Raw genomic sequence first — 17,078 nt, forward strand, 5'->3', positions numbered from 1 at the left:
AGTATATATATAAAGAAAGCAATTGGTCATCTATCATTTAAATAATTTTATTCAATCCATTGTGGAAAAATCAGCAAAGACGTGATTACACATACACAAATCTGGGAAGAAAACAAAATTTGTAATTCTAGTATAAGTTTTAAGTTGATTGAAGAGATGCAGTGGAATTATGATCATCTTTAAGCGAAATTAAGGTTTCTCCAGACGAGAAACAAGCCGGGGGATAAACGAGACTAGAACTCAGGACCTCGGCTTGCCAACAAGAAGATGTTATCAACCCACCATTGTATCGAACAAGCTGGATATCTTCGAGATACAAGTTTTTACATGGAAATAAATCACTGCAGGAGAACAACATAGCATCTTTTGTAGCCGAGGTCCCTCTTATGGTATAAAACGAAACATCTTTCACTTGAACAGCCGATGTCTGAAACAAGTCAACAATAATGAATAAGATTGAAACAGAACAACATTTATATAAGAAGGTTTGGATCTTTATATTACCTCATTCAAACATGGATCAAGCGAATCGCAGTAATACTGGTCTATGATTATTGGATGCGATACGTTTTCCATATAAATATTCTGGAAAGTTATATTGCTTGCGAAACCAGAACCACCCTGACAGACAAACAAACATGAGTAAGCCAACAAGAAATTGTACAAAATATGCAATCTGAAATTTTCATTTTCTACATAAACACAAAGAAGGCTCGATGTAGAAGATGATATGGCTACCTGCCATGTTTTGATTCTCAACCCATTTTTTGTATGGGAAAGAAACGCCCCATCAACCATTACATCACGAACTTGTACGAGTGATTCATTTTTTCCCAAGCTTCCAATGCTATAAAAAAATCGATAAATCACTTTCAACATTGACAATTTTACAATTATTTTGAGAGTTTCATCATTACCTAATCCCATGGCCTGGACCACAAACTAAGTTTTTGATCACTATAAATGTAGAGTTTCCAACTATAGAGATGCAGTCATCCCCTGTATTCAATTCATTGAGTATCATCATAAGAACAAACAAGCCCGGATTTCAGAAACTCCAATTTTTTACCTGTTTCAACTAAACTATTCAAGACTTGCACATTTACGGATGAGCTTATGTGAATCCCATCTGTATTTGGACTAGTAGCTGGAGCTATAACCTTTAATTGTGATGCTAATACATGTATGCAATTTGTAAATGCCAAATGCATTTGTTGGCTGTTTATCATCACCAATTCCTTAATTTTCAAGTAGTTGCAATGATGAAAAGTTAATGCCTGCAGTTTAAAATCCATTTAGTATTACAAACTCTAGATCAAATTGTCAAATTATCATATAAGGTGAACAAATAACTGAAGAAGATACCGTTGGAGCATGTTCGCATGGCTGTCAAAGGAACAAGAACAATAAACACATTCAGATTTCATTTGTGTAAGATTGTTTGAAACATTCAAAGGAATTATCGAAGAGAATACCCTCGATGTATTCCTCTTGCAAGAACGATCCCACCATCCGTGACCCCTACCATCGATTGCTCCTCCTCCTTCAATTGACAAATGATCTATCTCATGAAAATAGAGCCATCTGCGTGGATTAAGTCCTTCCCAAGCATCAGGATCAATAGGAGCAATGATAGCACCTCTAATCTGAACATTTTTACAATATTGGATTCAATACCAAGAAATTCATCAATGAATTGAGCTCAATAGATACCTTTAATGTCAACTTCGGTAGACAAGGACCAGTGAAATTTATAGGATGAACAAGATATGTTTTCTCAGGTGGAAAATTAATCAAAACTTTTAATGTAGTTGGGAATAAACAAGCCTTCTCCCAAACATCTTTGATAGCCTGAAATCACATATAATGATGAATCAATCGTACAGAAACATAAGATTAGGTTTTGATTAGTTGGGTACCTTAGTATCATCATGAAATCCATCCCCTTTAGCGCCGTAATCGTCGACATGGAAGACAACCTTGCCTCTGAGTCGATTTCTTAGCAAACCAAAACCCTCTACATTTGATGGGTTTGAGAATAGATAGATGGAGAATAGTAAAAATGGAAGTAAGGTAGCTGATAATGAAGCTTGTAGAGATTTCAGTTTCTCCATTTCGATTGTCGGCTACATTCCAAGAGAGGAAGAGAGAGCGAAGATGAACTTAATAGAGAAGACGAACATCGAGCTATCTGAGGAAGAGAAAGCGCTTCTTGTTCTTCTTCTTCGCCAAATTTGTACTTTGATCGCAATTTCTCAGGAAGGAACTCCCTTCACGTCGTCTTCTTCTTCCTCTGGTGTAGTACGGGCATAATCTTTAATCAATGGACAATGATGGACCATAAATTATTTATATTTGTCACTTAAGAAATATATTTAGTATAAAGTTCTATCAAAGTTTGAAAACAAAGCATATAACATACAAAAATCTCAACAAAAATCTCTACCAAAAATTCTGATAGGGGTGAAAGTTGTTTTTGCTGGTAGGTGGGTAAAAACACTAGAAGAAGTCTGTCAAATTATTTATGAATTATTAATCAAAATAATGAGAAATTCATTGAAATTATTAAAAGATACTAGTAAAAATGTCTCTAAACGAAAATAAATTCTAAAAACTCTTTATTTGAAAGAAAAAAAATAACTAGTATCATCTTATTTGTTGAAGAATGAGACGTACATAAATTCGAGAAATGATCACTAACACGATTAGAGGGTATAAACAACAAACGATCCACCATGAATTAAGAGTATTATTCGGATTAAAAAAATTTAAGACGTCAAATCAAATTTGACTAAATAAAATATCGTATCGAACAAAACACAATATCAACTCAAATATTAGAGATAAAAAAATCAACACCCTCCAATGTTAGAGTAATAAGAAGAAAGAAGAGATGTAAGAGACTCAGAGAATTTGTCAGAATAGGGATTCGGTTCACTATTTAGTAAGTGTCCGATTCTTTATTGAACCAAGATTCCCAAACTTCTTCTTAGTTGGGTTAGGTGGGTTCAACCATAAATGCTATGCTTACACACAAAATTATTCCTCTTCCAAAAAGCTTAGTGGGAACTACTTTACTACACCCGTAGGGGTTTACTACACAATGCCTCAGCAGAGAAAAAAGCATTATCCCAGCTAATAGAACTTCGCACAACATAGGAATTAAAAAAAAAAAAAAAATCCTACCATAATTTGATTTAAAATTTTATCATTTAGAATAAACTAGTACTTTCATGAAATTAATGATCAATATTACTAGTACTTTCATGAAATTAATGATCAATATTTTAACATAAGAATTAAAAAATGTATATATGTTTGTAATTGTCTAAATCAAATGCTTATTGTAATATTTCAAATTAACATTGTCTTCCCATGAGATAAAATTTCAAAATAAATCTATTATACAAACATTAATTAACAAGTGAATGAAATGTTTGTACTTTCTTTCTATAAACATTTGAGTTTTTCTTTATATATCTTAAGGTTAAGAATTTATCTTAAGACAAAATTTGGGGGGTTGTTCAATTTTTCTCTTTACCCAAAAAACATTATTGGAAATGAACAAAGAAGAAAGAAACGCGTATGAAACGACGCCGTTTCCAAAAATTTGTTCTTCGTTGGATCGCACATTTTCTCTCTCTCGTCAGTGCGAAGCCGACACTGTTTCGAATTGAAATCAGCAGACGAAGAACGGATTCCAGGTTCATCTCCATCAATTTCTTATCTCTTGTGTAATAACCCATGTCTGAATTGTGTATTTGCATTTGTGATCCTTCAGGATTTTCTCAGATTGTTCTTATTCATGTTCTCATTTGACAGATTTTTCGATGTATATATACATATATCAAATCCTAGGCTAAAGATTCTGCATTGATCTTTTTTTTCTCAGGAACTCTGTTTGGGAACTGGGTTAGGTTTATTTCTTCTTAAATCCTGAAATCTCTCAAATAATGGAGTTTAGAATTAGGAGTTGAAGTTGCAACTCTGTTTTTGTATGATCTGTCATGTTATAAATTTAATTTACATTATGAGATTGAATTGTCTAGTTTTCTAAACTATCTTGGTTTATTGAACTGATACCTTTGGAAGCATAAACAAAGCATTTGTGTACATTTGCTATGAATTAGCTCAACTCCTTTTAGGTTTCCTGAATCTTTTGATTTATGTAATAAGTTGTTTGGTATGTTTACTTCTGGTTCCCATGTTTGCTTGCGATAAAAATAGATTTTCTTTGTCATTTTCAGGTTTCCACAACAGGTTTTGTTTATCTATTTTTCATTTCACATGGCTAGTACAGCATGTTTTATGATTGTTAGCAGGAACGATATTCCAATATATGAAGCTGAAGTTGGTACTGCAACTAAAGTATGATTTCTTCCAAATTATCATTTTTTTTATATCAATGGACATCCAATTTCTATTCTAGTCTAATCTCAACAAGTAATATCTAGAACTTGAAGTGGGACTAAGAAATGAACTTTTATGACATTACATTTCTTTTCTTATTTTCCATTGCCTTTTGCTTGTGTTCTCCTTTTCCCTCAATGAGTATGTTCTTCACCTCTGATTTCTTTTATCAGTTTATGCTACAAACACTTCTGACAACAACATTAAATGATATCCTTGTTGGGATTGGACAAACACATGCATTAGATCCTTGTTGATTTGCTGTAAATTTACCTTCTCTCTATTTTGTATAATGACATCTTGGTGTTCATGCCTAGAAAGAAGAGGCTGCACACCAGCACCAGTTTATACTGCATGCAGCGTTGGATATCGTCCAGGACCTTGCTTGGACAACCAGTGCCATGTAAGACCCTTTATGATTCATAATTAAACATAGATTTATTATGAATGTATTTTGCTTTTGCTTTCTTGTTTTTTATTGGTCTATAATTTTTATCCATCGAAATGTTCTTTCTCAGGTACTTAAAAGCAATTGACAGATTCAATGATCTGGTGGTCTCAGCATATGTTACTGCTGGTCATATCCTACATGTTTATGATAATATTTTCTGATATCTAGTGAGAAATTTGAAACAAGTTTCTTTATAGTTATATAGTATTTTTGAAGCTTTCCAGCTGATCTTGGATCCTTATGGCTTAGAACATCTCAGAGTTGATTGATGACTTAATAATGACCACATGTTTCGAAAGAAAAAGTATAGAAGAAAAGACATTAGATACACAAACACATGGGCATCAAGGGCCCATTCACAATATTCTTTACTTGCTAAGAAGGTATTTTAGCTGTTCTTGGTAAAAAAAAAGAATTTAATTGGGTCCAGCTTGTTCAGGTCCTTTTTTTACTATGAACTAGAGTTTCTTGTACAGTTAAGATTTGGAACACAACTTAGCATCCTTCTATTTTGATAGTATTCCCCGTGATTGGAGCTAGGCGTTTACATTAACATGCTTGCAAGAAGAATCTACAAATTATTACCATGACTGGATTCTGGTGGAAGAATAAAAGACAAACATGTTACATAATAAGAAGCTTCTCCACATTTGCGTGATAAATGATGCCTCCTTTAGAACTATATAAGAAGTGGATTGTATTTATTCAGTATATTTTAGTACACCTCATCTTTGAAACTGCATTAATTGAAGTTCCTTAATCATTTGGATCATACATACAAGATTAATGTTACTTCATGACTCCCGCAATGATGATGGCATCAAAAGCTTCTTTCAAGAGGTCCACGAACTGTATATAAAGGTAAAGCTTTGATGACCATCTCTCTAATGGTATTCTAGTCTGCAGTTAAGCTTTTTTATCTTCTGTCACATGTCTACTCTCTACATAATCTAACTTCTCATATATTTTTTGCTGATTCAGTTAACTCTGTAAACTTCTAATTTATTTGTATCCTCCCTCCGTTCAGCTATCAAGATCTTAGGGATATCCAGAAACCCCATTTAGAAACACTTTTTAAATATGTTTCTGTATCTGTCTCTACCCAAATTTAGTTTGTACGCGAACAGAAATAAAAAGTGTTTCTAAATTGGGCTAGTCTATGTTAAATTCTACTTAAATAAGCCTTCCTTCTATGTTTATTGTGTCAAAAGGAATTATTTTGTGGAAGAGAAACGGAGGTGGAAATGTGAAGTGTTAGTTTGCCTAACATCAGCTAGACCAATTATAAATTGGAAATGATGAGGCAATGGGGAATAAAGACTTCTCGAATATCTGTGACAGATTAGATGACTGACTGGAAATAATTAGACTTTTGGAAGCAAATAAATTTACATGGTTTTGTTGGGGATGTTGAGTTTTAAGTAGAAGTAGCATTTCTCTCATTAGTTGCTACTGACTCCATTTGGCTTCCAAAGACACTTATCATTTAAAATTAGCTTAATCTTATCCTAAAACATAGAAATAAATTGAAGGGTAATTATGTAATTGAACAATTCTTTTTTTTAATGAGAGGCATTTGAGTAGGCCAAACAGATTTTACCTGGTAAGCTGATTTTGAATCTGCTTCCAAATTAGTAATCATTTAGGAAAGTATCTATAGATGTTTAATTCTTACTTCTGTGCAGGACAATTAAGATTATTGATTGTGTTCTGACCAAAAAAACATTTCTATGCGCAGATACTTCTGAACCCACTGTATCTTCCAGGCTCTCGCATTACATCATCCCATTTCGACACCAAAGTTAGAGCCCTGGCAAGAAAATATCTCTAAGAACATCTTAACACCAGGTGATACAGGCCAGGGCACTCCTCTATTAATTAATTCATCCTAGTCTCTGTTCCTAATGATGATGTTATTAACTATTATTCCTTTACACACCAAAAATGCACTTAAATGAGTTTCAAACATTTTTTTCAGAACTTTGTGCTTGTTATGTTCCCAAAATAGTCATATTCATATGGTTTAAAGTCTAGAGACATAGGCTGGCCTCATGCAAAAACAAACTTATAGGGGCATCCTGAAATGTCTATTACATTTGTTTTCCAATTTACATGTGATCTAATAGTGTAATAGTGGCATCATCACCTTTCATCCTTTGGAAATGGAGGTAGCACTAGCAAGTGGATGTTTTTTTCTTTTTTTTTTATCATGAATGAATGATTGGGATTGATGGATGGATGAATGGATGGATGGCAGAAAGTTTTATCTTTTTCTTTTTTAAAATTATATATATATATTGTTAGATTGAGCATATTAGGTGCAAAGTGGTACATAACTATGTATATGAGGAGTGGGGGGACCTTAGCCAACTCAATTATGTAATGAGAAGCAAACATGCATGATGATGATGCATGAAGCATGCTTAGACTTTAGGGTTGGCCCTATTTTATAATAATTTTCATTCTAGAAAAGCTTTTTGATGAATATGTTATTAATTAACTTGTTTGAATAAGAGTCAAATGTTGTTTTTGTTGTACAAGTTTTGATGTTAAAATATATAAACATGACCAACATCTATTATGCCTCTTTTAAACAAGAAAGTGACTTTTCTTCTTCTTTTTTTTATATAATAAAACTTTCTAAAATGAAACATATATTTTATAGAATATTTTAGACATTTGTTGTAGTAATTTTTTACATATTTGTTGATACCGACATCAGGGGCGGAACTAATATTTGAAATCTACCCTGTTGTTTTATGTGGTTATTTCCCTTTAGCAACATGAAGCGATCAATAACAATGATTATTTACAAAAAAAAAATTGAGTCACCCGGGCTCCAACATGGGTAGATTCACCCTTTAGTGATAAGCGGAACAACAAATTATAAATACAAGATCGCAGCATTACTATCGCAACTATGACATCTGCTCCAACTTAAACTTAAAGTGTTATAAGCGAGAATCAAATTCGTGACATTTAGTTTATTATGAACCACTTAAACTAACTTATGAAAAAATTATGAGGGTTTGGGACTAGTATAAGGCTCATTAGTTGTCGGTAAGAAGAGGACAAGAATTGGCTCTAAAAACATTGTCCTATTTAAGAACAATTAATGAATAGATAAGGATGATAAAAATGTATTATAAGAACAATTAATGAATAGATAAGGATGATAAAAATGTATTATTGGTGCTAATAAAGATCTACCCTTGTTTGGTAATGGTCTTGATGACCTAACCTAATCCAACCCAATCCCACAAAACCTAATTTATTTGTATTATTAAATGTAAAAACTTCAATTAAGGAAAGTTTTGTGTTTTTGAATCCAACTTACAAAGGCCATCATCAAACAAGCAAACAAACAATATATGCACATACATAAATCAAAATCAAAACCCAAAACATATTCTAAACTATATATAATCATCAATCAAGTCAAAAGACATAATGATAATAATAATCTCTCCATGAACAAACAAGGAAAAATCAAGAACAAGATCATTCCTGTTTCTTAAAGACTAAAGAGAATAATCCCAAATCATATATTTTTTTTGCATCCAATTCTGAAAAACCTTCACTTTCTGCGATTAACAACAACAGTAGTCTTTGGCCGCCGTCGAATCTTATCCTTGTTCCCAAAACCATTACATAACCCACAAGCAGATAATCGCGGCGAAGGAGGTTCAATCGCCGGCGAAACCCTTCCCGTTCGAAAAGCGCGATTGGATCGGCTACGTTCGATCGTGTTGATGTTCCTAGGAGGCCTCCCCTGCTCCGGCGTCGGCGTTGGTGAAGGTGCCGTCTGTTCTTCTTTCTGATTCTGATTCTGATCTTGTTTAGATTTCTCTCCTCCTTCTTCTTCTTCCTTTTGTTTCATCAATTCAGCAGAGATAAGCTTATCATCCCATATCAATCCCGATGAACCTTGTCTACGAAACGAAATCGCAGATCGCTGCAATCCAGCCATCAAATCAAAATCAAAATCAAATTCTCTCTCGATCTTGCCCTAGATGATGTGATGATCAACTGTGCCTGAGTCGAAATCTCTCTCTGAATTGATAGACTTTTTCCTATTATATATATAGCAGTTATATTCACAATTCACAAAAGTAGGGTTCTAATATCAAATATTTTATTTTCAAATAATATATTATTTTATTTTCTATACCCTCTATACTTTTATATAAATATAATTTAATATAGGAATACAATTTCATGAAGTTTTCTAAAGGCAAAAAATAAGGGCCAATAGTTTTGAAGAGTTTGGAAATTATAAAAGTCATTATTAATTCTAAATTACTTTTATAAATTAATATTATTTTTTTATTTAACTTTTTATAAATTCTAATATTTATATGATCATATAAAATTGTTTATTTGTATTTTTCTAAGTTTAAATTAATTTTATCATAAACTTGATAATAATCTTAAATAAGTTGTGATTACATAAAAATCTTAATATTATTTTTCATAAATAAATAATTTAAAACACATTTTAGCGTTTAAGATTAAATTGGATAATATATAGAGTTTATTACCAAAAAAAATAAATTAGATAGGATATAAATTATAGTAATTTAAACATTACCATAAAAATAATACAAAAATACGAGTTTTCATATTGTCACTAAAATACACTCAAACACACTACAAGAGTAATTATTTGAGGGTAACAATGAAAACTAAACAAAAAATGATCATAATGAACAAACATGACATAAAATTTAATATTAACGAGTTCGGAGGTTCCCAAGAAGATCAATTAGTTCACTGATTGTTTCCACCGGTTTTTCAGAAGAGATCTCCCCTATCGTTATAATAATAATATTGTGAAGTAAACACATTGGTCGACTACGATCAATAAACGTCCTACGGTTCGTTCGTGCCAAATAGTCTATTAGAAAAAAATCGGAATAGGTTTTTTTTTTAAAAAAAAAAAAAAATCGAAATAGCGAATCAATCTGCATTCATCCTTGGTAGGACAATCTCTCATAATATTCTTCTCATGCAGAGCCTATTAAAAGGCTACGGGAAAAATAAAATATCCCCGAGAGTGGCTTTCAAAATAGATATCAAAAAAGCTTTCGACTCTGTTAGATGGGAAGTTATTCGAGACTTTCTGGTTGTTTATGCTTTTCCTATGATTTTTATCGATTGAATTATGCAATGCGTTTCATCATCCTACTTTGTTGTTAGCGTCAATGGAGTCCACAGAGGCTATTTCAAGGGTGAAAACGGGGTAAGGCAAGGGAACCCCCTCTCTTCTTACATTTTCGTAGCTATCATGGTGATCTTTGAGAGCATCTTCGCGATGTTCCGAAAGAATTGTCCATACATCTTTCACCCATTCTGTGAGGTAGAGGAGGTAACAAATTTATGCTTTGCTGACGATTTGTTTATTCTAGCGCACGCAGACGTTGATTCCATTAAAACTATTAGGGTTGCACTAACGTTCTTTTCTGAGGTAACATGTTTAACTATTAATGAAAGCAAAAGTGTGGCATTTTATGGAGGCGTGAAGGACGAAACAAAGCAGGACATCTTCAACATCATGGGCATCAAGGAAGGCAGTTTTCCCATAAGGTACTTAGGAATTCCGTTAACTGCGAAGCAGATTGAGATCTCACACTGTAAGCCGCTGATTGAAAAGGTAAAAAACACGATATCTGGCTGGGCAGCGAAAAAACTTTCTTATGCAGGGAGGATCGAACTTATCAAAACCGTGGTTATGGGCATAGTTGGCTATTGGGCGCAGCAAATGGTCATTCCGAAGAAGGTAATGAAGGAACTTGACACACTGATGAGAAACTTTATCTGGGGTAGTAGTGGAAGAGGAGGAAAGAAAGTCAAATGGACCGCTCTCTGCAAACCGAAGGACGAGAGAGGCATCGACTTGAAGAACTGTATCGAGTGGAACAAGGCTCTAACCTTCAAGCATCTGTGGGCTTTGGAGCGCAATCAGGAGTCACTATGGATCAAATGAGTGCATACGAGGTTTATGAAACACGAAACCAGCATCTGGACCTGCAAAATTCACGAAGGTATGAGCTGGTCTCTAAAAAAGATTCTTAAACTAAGAAGCGATATTGCAGATCTTTATGACATCCGACTAGGGGACGGGAAAGACACTCTATTCTGGCACGACCCTTGGTTTGAAAATCGGTCTATCATCGACAAGGAGGAGTTTCAAAATACTCGTATTAGAAGGGACTGCGCAAAAGCGAAAATCAGAGACATCAAAGACGGGAATTGGAACTTACTCTTGAGAAGAATTCCAGAAGGAAAGAGGATACTTGATCATATAAGTAACATACAACTACACGACAGACCGGATATTCATGAATGGAAAGCTGAGGACAATGGGAAGCTGGTATTGAAGAAAATATGGGAGGTAATCCGGGAAAAAGCGCAGAAAGTAGAATGGGCTCCTCTTGTATGGTCAACGAAGATTATCCCTCGACACCAGTTCATCCTATGGCTCGCCTTTTGGGAAAGACTCAGCACACATGATCGTATCAGTAAGTATATGAGCATCCCGGACGCGAGCTGTCTTCTATGCATAGGAAATGAAGAAACCATAGATCACCTATTCGGGAGCTGCTGTATTGCTTCGGAGCTTTGTGACAAATTCTATAAAAGCCTGGAGCTGATCAGTTTCCCGAGCGAATGGAATGAAATCAAAGAAGCGACACTACTCAAAGCCAAGGAAAATAGATTTGCAACAAGCGTGTTCAAGTGCGGCTTTGAAGCAGTGGTGTATAACATTTGACAAGAACGGAATGCAAGGATATATGACAGAACCTGCAGGAGCATTGACGAGTTATGGAAAGATATTGTATCGGATTGCAGCGCCCTCGCGGGAACGTGGAGAGTAATTCCAAGCACGGAGCAGAACTGGAATATCTGCAGGAACTGGAATATACCGTTTTTTAAACTCACTAGAATTGAAAACATTGTAAACAGATAATTCATTTACGTTTTTAGTTTTTATTCAGAATGTTACGAATTCAAAATCATTCTAGGCCTGTCTAGAATGATTTCTTACACTCGTGATTTTTTTCCCATTTTTGGGAATTTTTAATGAAATGACGCTAAGGCGTTTTTCCCAAAAAAAATCGGAATAGGGACATATCGACAAAATCTAACCGAGCTCACAATTTATACAAACAATCAGGGTCGGCCATATGGTAAGCTCAACAAGCCACCAGGCTAGGGCAGTCCATTTATTAAAACAAATAAAAATATTATGTATTTTTATTTGGTTATAGTTTCAAATATATAAAAAAATATTAATTTTTTAAATTAGACTTATGACAAAAAAAAAAAAGATGAGTGTAAATAAATAATTTAAAACATATTTGACAAATAAATTAGATAATATATATAAAAAAATGTTGAGTTTATTAAAAGAAATAATAATAATAATAACTAAACATCACTTTTATCAGTTATATCATTTATTTTATTAATTAAATACTAAAATATTCTCTCTTTTTTTTTTAAAATAATTTATTTTATCATTATATACTAATATTATTTAATTCTTTTTATCAAAGTATTCTTAACTTCTTAAAATCATCTCCGACAACATTTTTTAAATAAGCTTTAGAAAAAAACTCCTATGACCCACATTTCATGAACAAATGTGTAATAACCTCATAAGTCAGAGTCCATATTAATGCTAGGCAGAAAATCAAACATGGCAACTCTCTTTGTGTACTGAAAATGGGGATGTCAATGTCTTTGAAATTTCATTGCATATTTTAAAGTTTGCAAATAATTCAATCTAATGTTAACAAAACTAATTCATAGTTTAGCCTTTAATATTATATTTTATTTGTAACAAGAAAAAATAAACTCATTAAGGTCGGACCGGTCCTAAAGTTTAGAGTGCTCTATCCGAATTTTATTTTATTAAATATAAAAATTACATAATTGAGTTGGTTAATATATGTTATGGTTCATGGTTCAAACTTTATTATGCATAAATTTTTCGCACTTCAAATAATTTGTCCTAAGTCAAATATCATTAAGACCATCTCCAACCCTCAATACCATTTTCAACTCCAAAATGCAGTAAACATCACATCAAACAGTAATTCATCTCCAACCCTAAAACTCATTTCCAAACTCAAAAGAATATTCTCAGAATATTCTTTTTTATACCAACTTTTTAACTTTACTAATATTATCTATATATTTATCAACTTTATAAATTTAACCCCAATCTTTTCTTATTTATTTATGAAACAAAATTTAATTATAAATTAACAATTCATACACATAAATATAATTTAATAATATTTTAAACAAACAAAAATTATATTAAATTAAATATTATTAAAAAAAGAACTTACACAAGTACAAATAAATAAATTATTAAATACTTAAATAAATTATATATAAATATAAAAAGATTATATATTAAAGATTATAAATATATAAAATTAGAGAAATGTTTAATATAAAAATAAATAAAGAAATCCTTAATTAAAAGAAACACAAAAGTTGGAGGACATGATTACATTTTATGCCTAATTGCAGTGATGAATAGTAGTACGCCAAATTTGCCGGCTTCTCTCTCCATATTTGCCGGATCTGCAAAATGCAGCTGAGAATGCCGTAGGGTTGGAGCAAAATGGGCTACTGCAAACCCAGTTTGCAGTAGGGTTGGAGATGCCCTAAGGCCTTGTTCGGTTGGGGTTATTTAAATAATCCAACCACTCAAACATCTTTTCACTCTCCTTCTCATCAATCACATCACTTAGGCCTTGTTCGAATTGGGGTTATTTAAATAACCTAGAGAGGAAAAAAAATAATGATGATTGATGATTTTGAGGAAGTGATGATTATTTTTGATAAAAAGACTTAAATGTATTAATTTATATAAATAAAATAATAATAATAATAATTTTAAATAGAGGGTATCTTAGTATTTTGGTTAATGAAATGAGTGATGTGATTGGTGGAAGTGATTGATTGGAAAATTAGTTTTGTATAAGTTATTTAAAAAACCTAAGAAGAACAATGCCTTAATTCATTACCCAAAATACTAAAATACCCTCTATTTTTAATTACTATTTGTTGTTTAATTATTATATATCAATATCCTTTAAGTAATTTTATCAAAAAAAATATTCTCATCAACTCAAAATTATCACCAATCATTATTCATTTCCACCCTCTAGGTTATTACAATAACCCCAATTCAAACAAGGCCTAAGACTTGTTTTGAAAATAACTCCAACAAAATTAATTTTTTAATCAATTACTTCTTGACAAGTACACATTACTCATTTTATTAATTAAAATATTCTTTATTTTAAATTATTTTTTTTTTATTTTATTTATATATCAATACTTTTTAAACTTTTTTTATTAAAAATAATTATTATTTTTTTAAAATTATTAACAATTATTATTTATTTATTTATTGACATATTAATATGATAATAGTGATTTTTAAGAAATTAAATATTACATCATTCTTAGTTATAACGTTTTAAATTGGGACTATGGTAACTATTATAAAAATAATATAAAGAAATTAAATAATTAAATTTTATTAAAAAAAGACAAATGCCTTGTTTGGTTTTGAATTATTTAAATAATCCAAAAAAATTAAACATCATTTCATCCTTTTTTTTATCCATTAAATCAGTATATTCATTCTTTAAAATACTAAAATATCATTTATTTAAAATTATTATTTCTTATTTTATTTATATATATCAATACTCTTTAAAAAAAAATTATAAAAAAAAAATTATAAAATCCTCAAAATCATCCGCTATAATTTATTTCTCTCTAAGTCAGGGTTCTTTTAAGTTTTTTTAAAAAATTTAAACAAAATCAATTTTTTAATTATTCGCATCATTTCTTTATTATAAATTATTATTTTATATTTTATTTATATATATAAAAAAAAATCATGATTTACAAAATCTCAAACACATAACTCATGATTTACTATTGATTTTAGGGATTGTATTAATTTAAAAATAAATTATAATTAAGGGACATAAAATTTATCTCGAAAATCACTACGATTACGATTGATTACGATTGGACAGATTCCATTATGAAAGATATTTTAACCGCTTTAAGGATTTGATTTGTTGATAGAATTACATGTGAGATCATGTGAATGTATTACTTTTATTCAACAACAATCATGACATTAGTGATTAATCTATTTTTTTTATTTTCTATTCTTTTTCTTAAAAGTATAATGATAAATCATTTGTAATAATTTATAGTATAAACAATTCTTTATTGCAAAATAATGTAATTATTTATGATAAGATGATCTATTTTATTATCTATTGAATAGTCCACATCAATTAAACATTTAAACTAAAGTAATCATATTTTTTTTTACTAATAACCTTATAATTTAAGCAACTTAATATTTAGGTGTGTTATATCATCATAAACTAGGATCAAATAATAAAAATTATTATAAAGTTTTAAATTTTTCATATGAAATAAAAAAATGATATATTTAATAAATAAATGACGGAATTATCAAATTGGAACTCTTATTGGTTTCGATTTACCGGTTTTTTTACCGGTTAAATAATTTCGGTTAAACTATTTTTTTAGCGATTTAACAATAACCGAAATGATAACTTACCGGTTTAATAGTTGACCGGTTCTAACGGTTCCGATTAATCGGTTAAGCGGTTTGATTTTTGATTGAACTATTTTTTTTAATTATATATTTATATTAGTTATTTTTGCAAATATTAGATAAAATATAAATAATATTTAATTATATGTATATATATTAATTATTTTAAAATTTTAAAATCTAATTTTAAAATTATTATTTAAAAATAAAAACTTTTAAAATATATTATATTATTTCAATAATATAATATATTAACATATTTCTAAATATATCTATCCAATATTATTATAATATAATATATTAAAACATAGAAAAAAAAGAATGAAGTACAGGTAATAATAAAGCGCAAAGAAGACTTTTGAAACAAAATCATTTAATAAATTTAATTCTTAATTAAAAAAATTGAATTATCGGTTCACGATTACACCGGTTAATCGACCGAAACTAGTAGAATCAGAACCGGTAAAACCGATACCAATATTGATCGGTTAACCGGTTTGTAAAATAAGAGATAAAATCGGACTTAATCGGCACCGTTTAACTAGTTAACCGATCGGACATCCCTAATATTTATATTAATTATTTTATAAATATTATATATATTATAAATAATATATAATATATATTAGTTTTTTTTAATTTGTATTAAATTGTTTAAAAATATATATATAATTTATATAGTTATTAGTATAAAAATGAAGATTTTTAAAATATATTATATTTATAACATATTTATAAATATATCTATGAAATATTATTATAATATATTATATTATTATATTATAACATAATATAATATATTATAACATAGATAAAAAAAATTTGAAGAATAACACAATAGTACAATAATATGGCGCAAACAAGGAATTTGAAAAAAATATTTATCATTTAATAAGTTAATACTTAATTTAAAAAATTGAATTACCAGTTCATGGTTAAACCGGTTAATCGACCCGAACTAGTAGAATTAAAATCGGTAAAATTCGTACTGGTCGGTTAACCGGTTTTTAAATTAAGAGGTAAAATCTTTTTTTAAAATTAAAGGAGAACTAGCATGACACGTCATATTCATTGTCCCCGCTTAAACTCAAAGCGATTTCAAATAAAATCGAACTCGTAACTTTTTGGTCTCTTAAACGATTCTTACCACTTAACTACCTTAGTTTAACTAGTTAACCGACTAATTAAACACCCTTACTTCTGAGTTTTAGAAATTTTTTCAAATCTTACAACTTGAGACTCTTAGTGTTAAAGTTAGATTTTGTTTTAAGGTATAAACACATGCTAATTTATTATTTGTGTCATTTATAAATAAATAAATAAAAAGTTAATATCACTAATTTAACTACTAAAACGCATCCAACTTATTATTTATTAGATAATATGTTATTTATAAATAAATAAATAAAATATTAATGTCACTAATTTAACTACCTAATTTAAATTAATTAAAAAATTCAGTACTCAAAACTCTTAATTCGCTAAAATTTGATAGTTAAATTAATGACATGAATCTTTTATTTATTTATTTATTTATAAAATGTCAAATATATAATAATTTAGTTTGAAGCCGTTAAGATA

The 17,078-nt window shown here is 30.2% G+C and overlaps 3 protein-coding genes across 3 annotated transcripts; 1 reads left to right on the forward strand and 2 right to left on the reverse strand.

The window, feature by feature from the left end:
* Positions 1–31: 31 nt before the first annotated feature.
* LOC124918699 (probable polygalacturonase At1g80170) lies at positions 32–2,298 on the reverse strand. The gene is made up of 9 exons (XM_047458738.1): positions 1,920–2,298; positions 1,714–1,851; positions 1,476–1,646; positions 1,366–1,386; positions 1,070–1,277; positions 918–999; positions 739–847; positions 505–621; positions 32–427 (listed from the first exon to the last, which is right to left on the reverse strand). Exons 1-9 carry the CDS (start codon positions 2,112–2,114, stop codon positions 140–142), a joined length of 1,329 nt encoding a protein of 442 aa, XP_047314694.1. The 5' UTR covers positions 2,115–2,298; the 3' UTR covers positions 32–139.
* A 1,266-nt stretch (positions 2,299–3,564) lies between these two features.
* On the forward strand, positions 3,565–6,970 carry LOC124920488 (trafficking protein particle complex subunit 2). The gene is made up of 6 exons (XM_047460983.1): positions 3,565–3,704; positions 4,248–4,368; positions 4,728–4,813; positions 4,929–4,990; positions 5,637–5,722; positions 6,600–6,970. The coding sequence occupies exons 1-6, from the start codon at positions 3,586–3,588 to the stop codon at positions 6,690–6,692; spliced, it is 567 nt and encodes a 188-aa protein (XP_047316939.1). The 5' UTR covers positions 3,565–3,585; the 3' UTR covers positions 6,693–6,970.
* Positions 6,971–8,256: 1,286 nt separating this feature from the next.
* Positions 8,257–8,928, reverse strand: LOC124920489 (MAPK kinase substrate protein At1g80180-like). Its single transcript, XM_047460984.1, has one exon. The coding sequence runs from the start codon at positions 8,829–8,831 to the stop codon at positions 8,439–8,441; it is 393 nt and encodes a 130-aa protein (XP_047316940.1). The 5' UTR covers positions 8,832–8,928; the 3' UTR covers positions 8,257–8,438.
* Between the last annotated feature and the right edge of the window lie 8,150 nt (positions 8,929–17,078).

This window comes from Impatiens glandulifera, chromosome 1 (genome assembly GCF_907164915.1).
Source record: "Impatiens glandulifera chromosome 1, dImpGla2.1, whole genome shotgun sequence".
Lineage (NCBI taxonomy): Eukaryota > Viridiplantae > Streptophyta > Magnoliopsida > Ericales > Balsaminaceae > Impatiens > Impatiens glandulifera.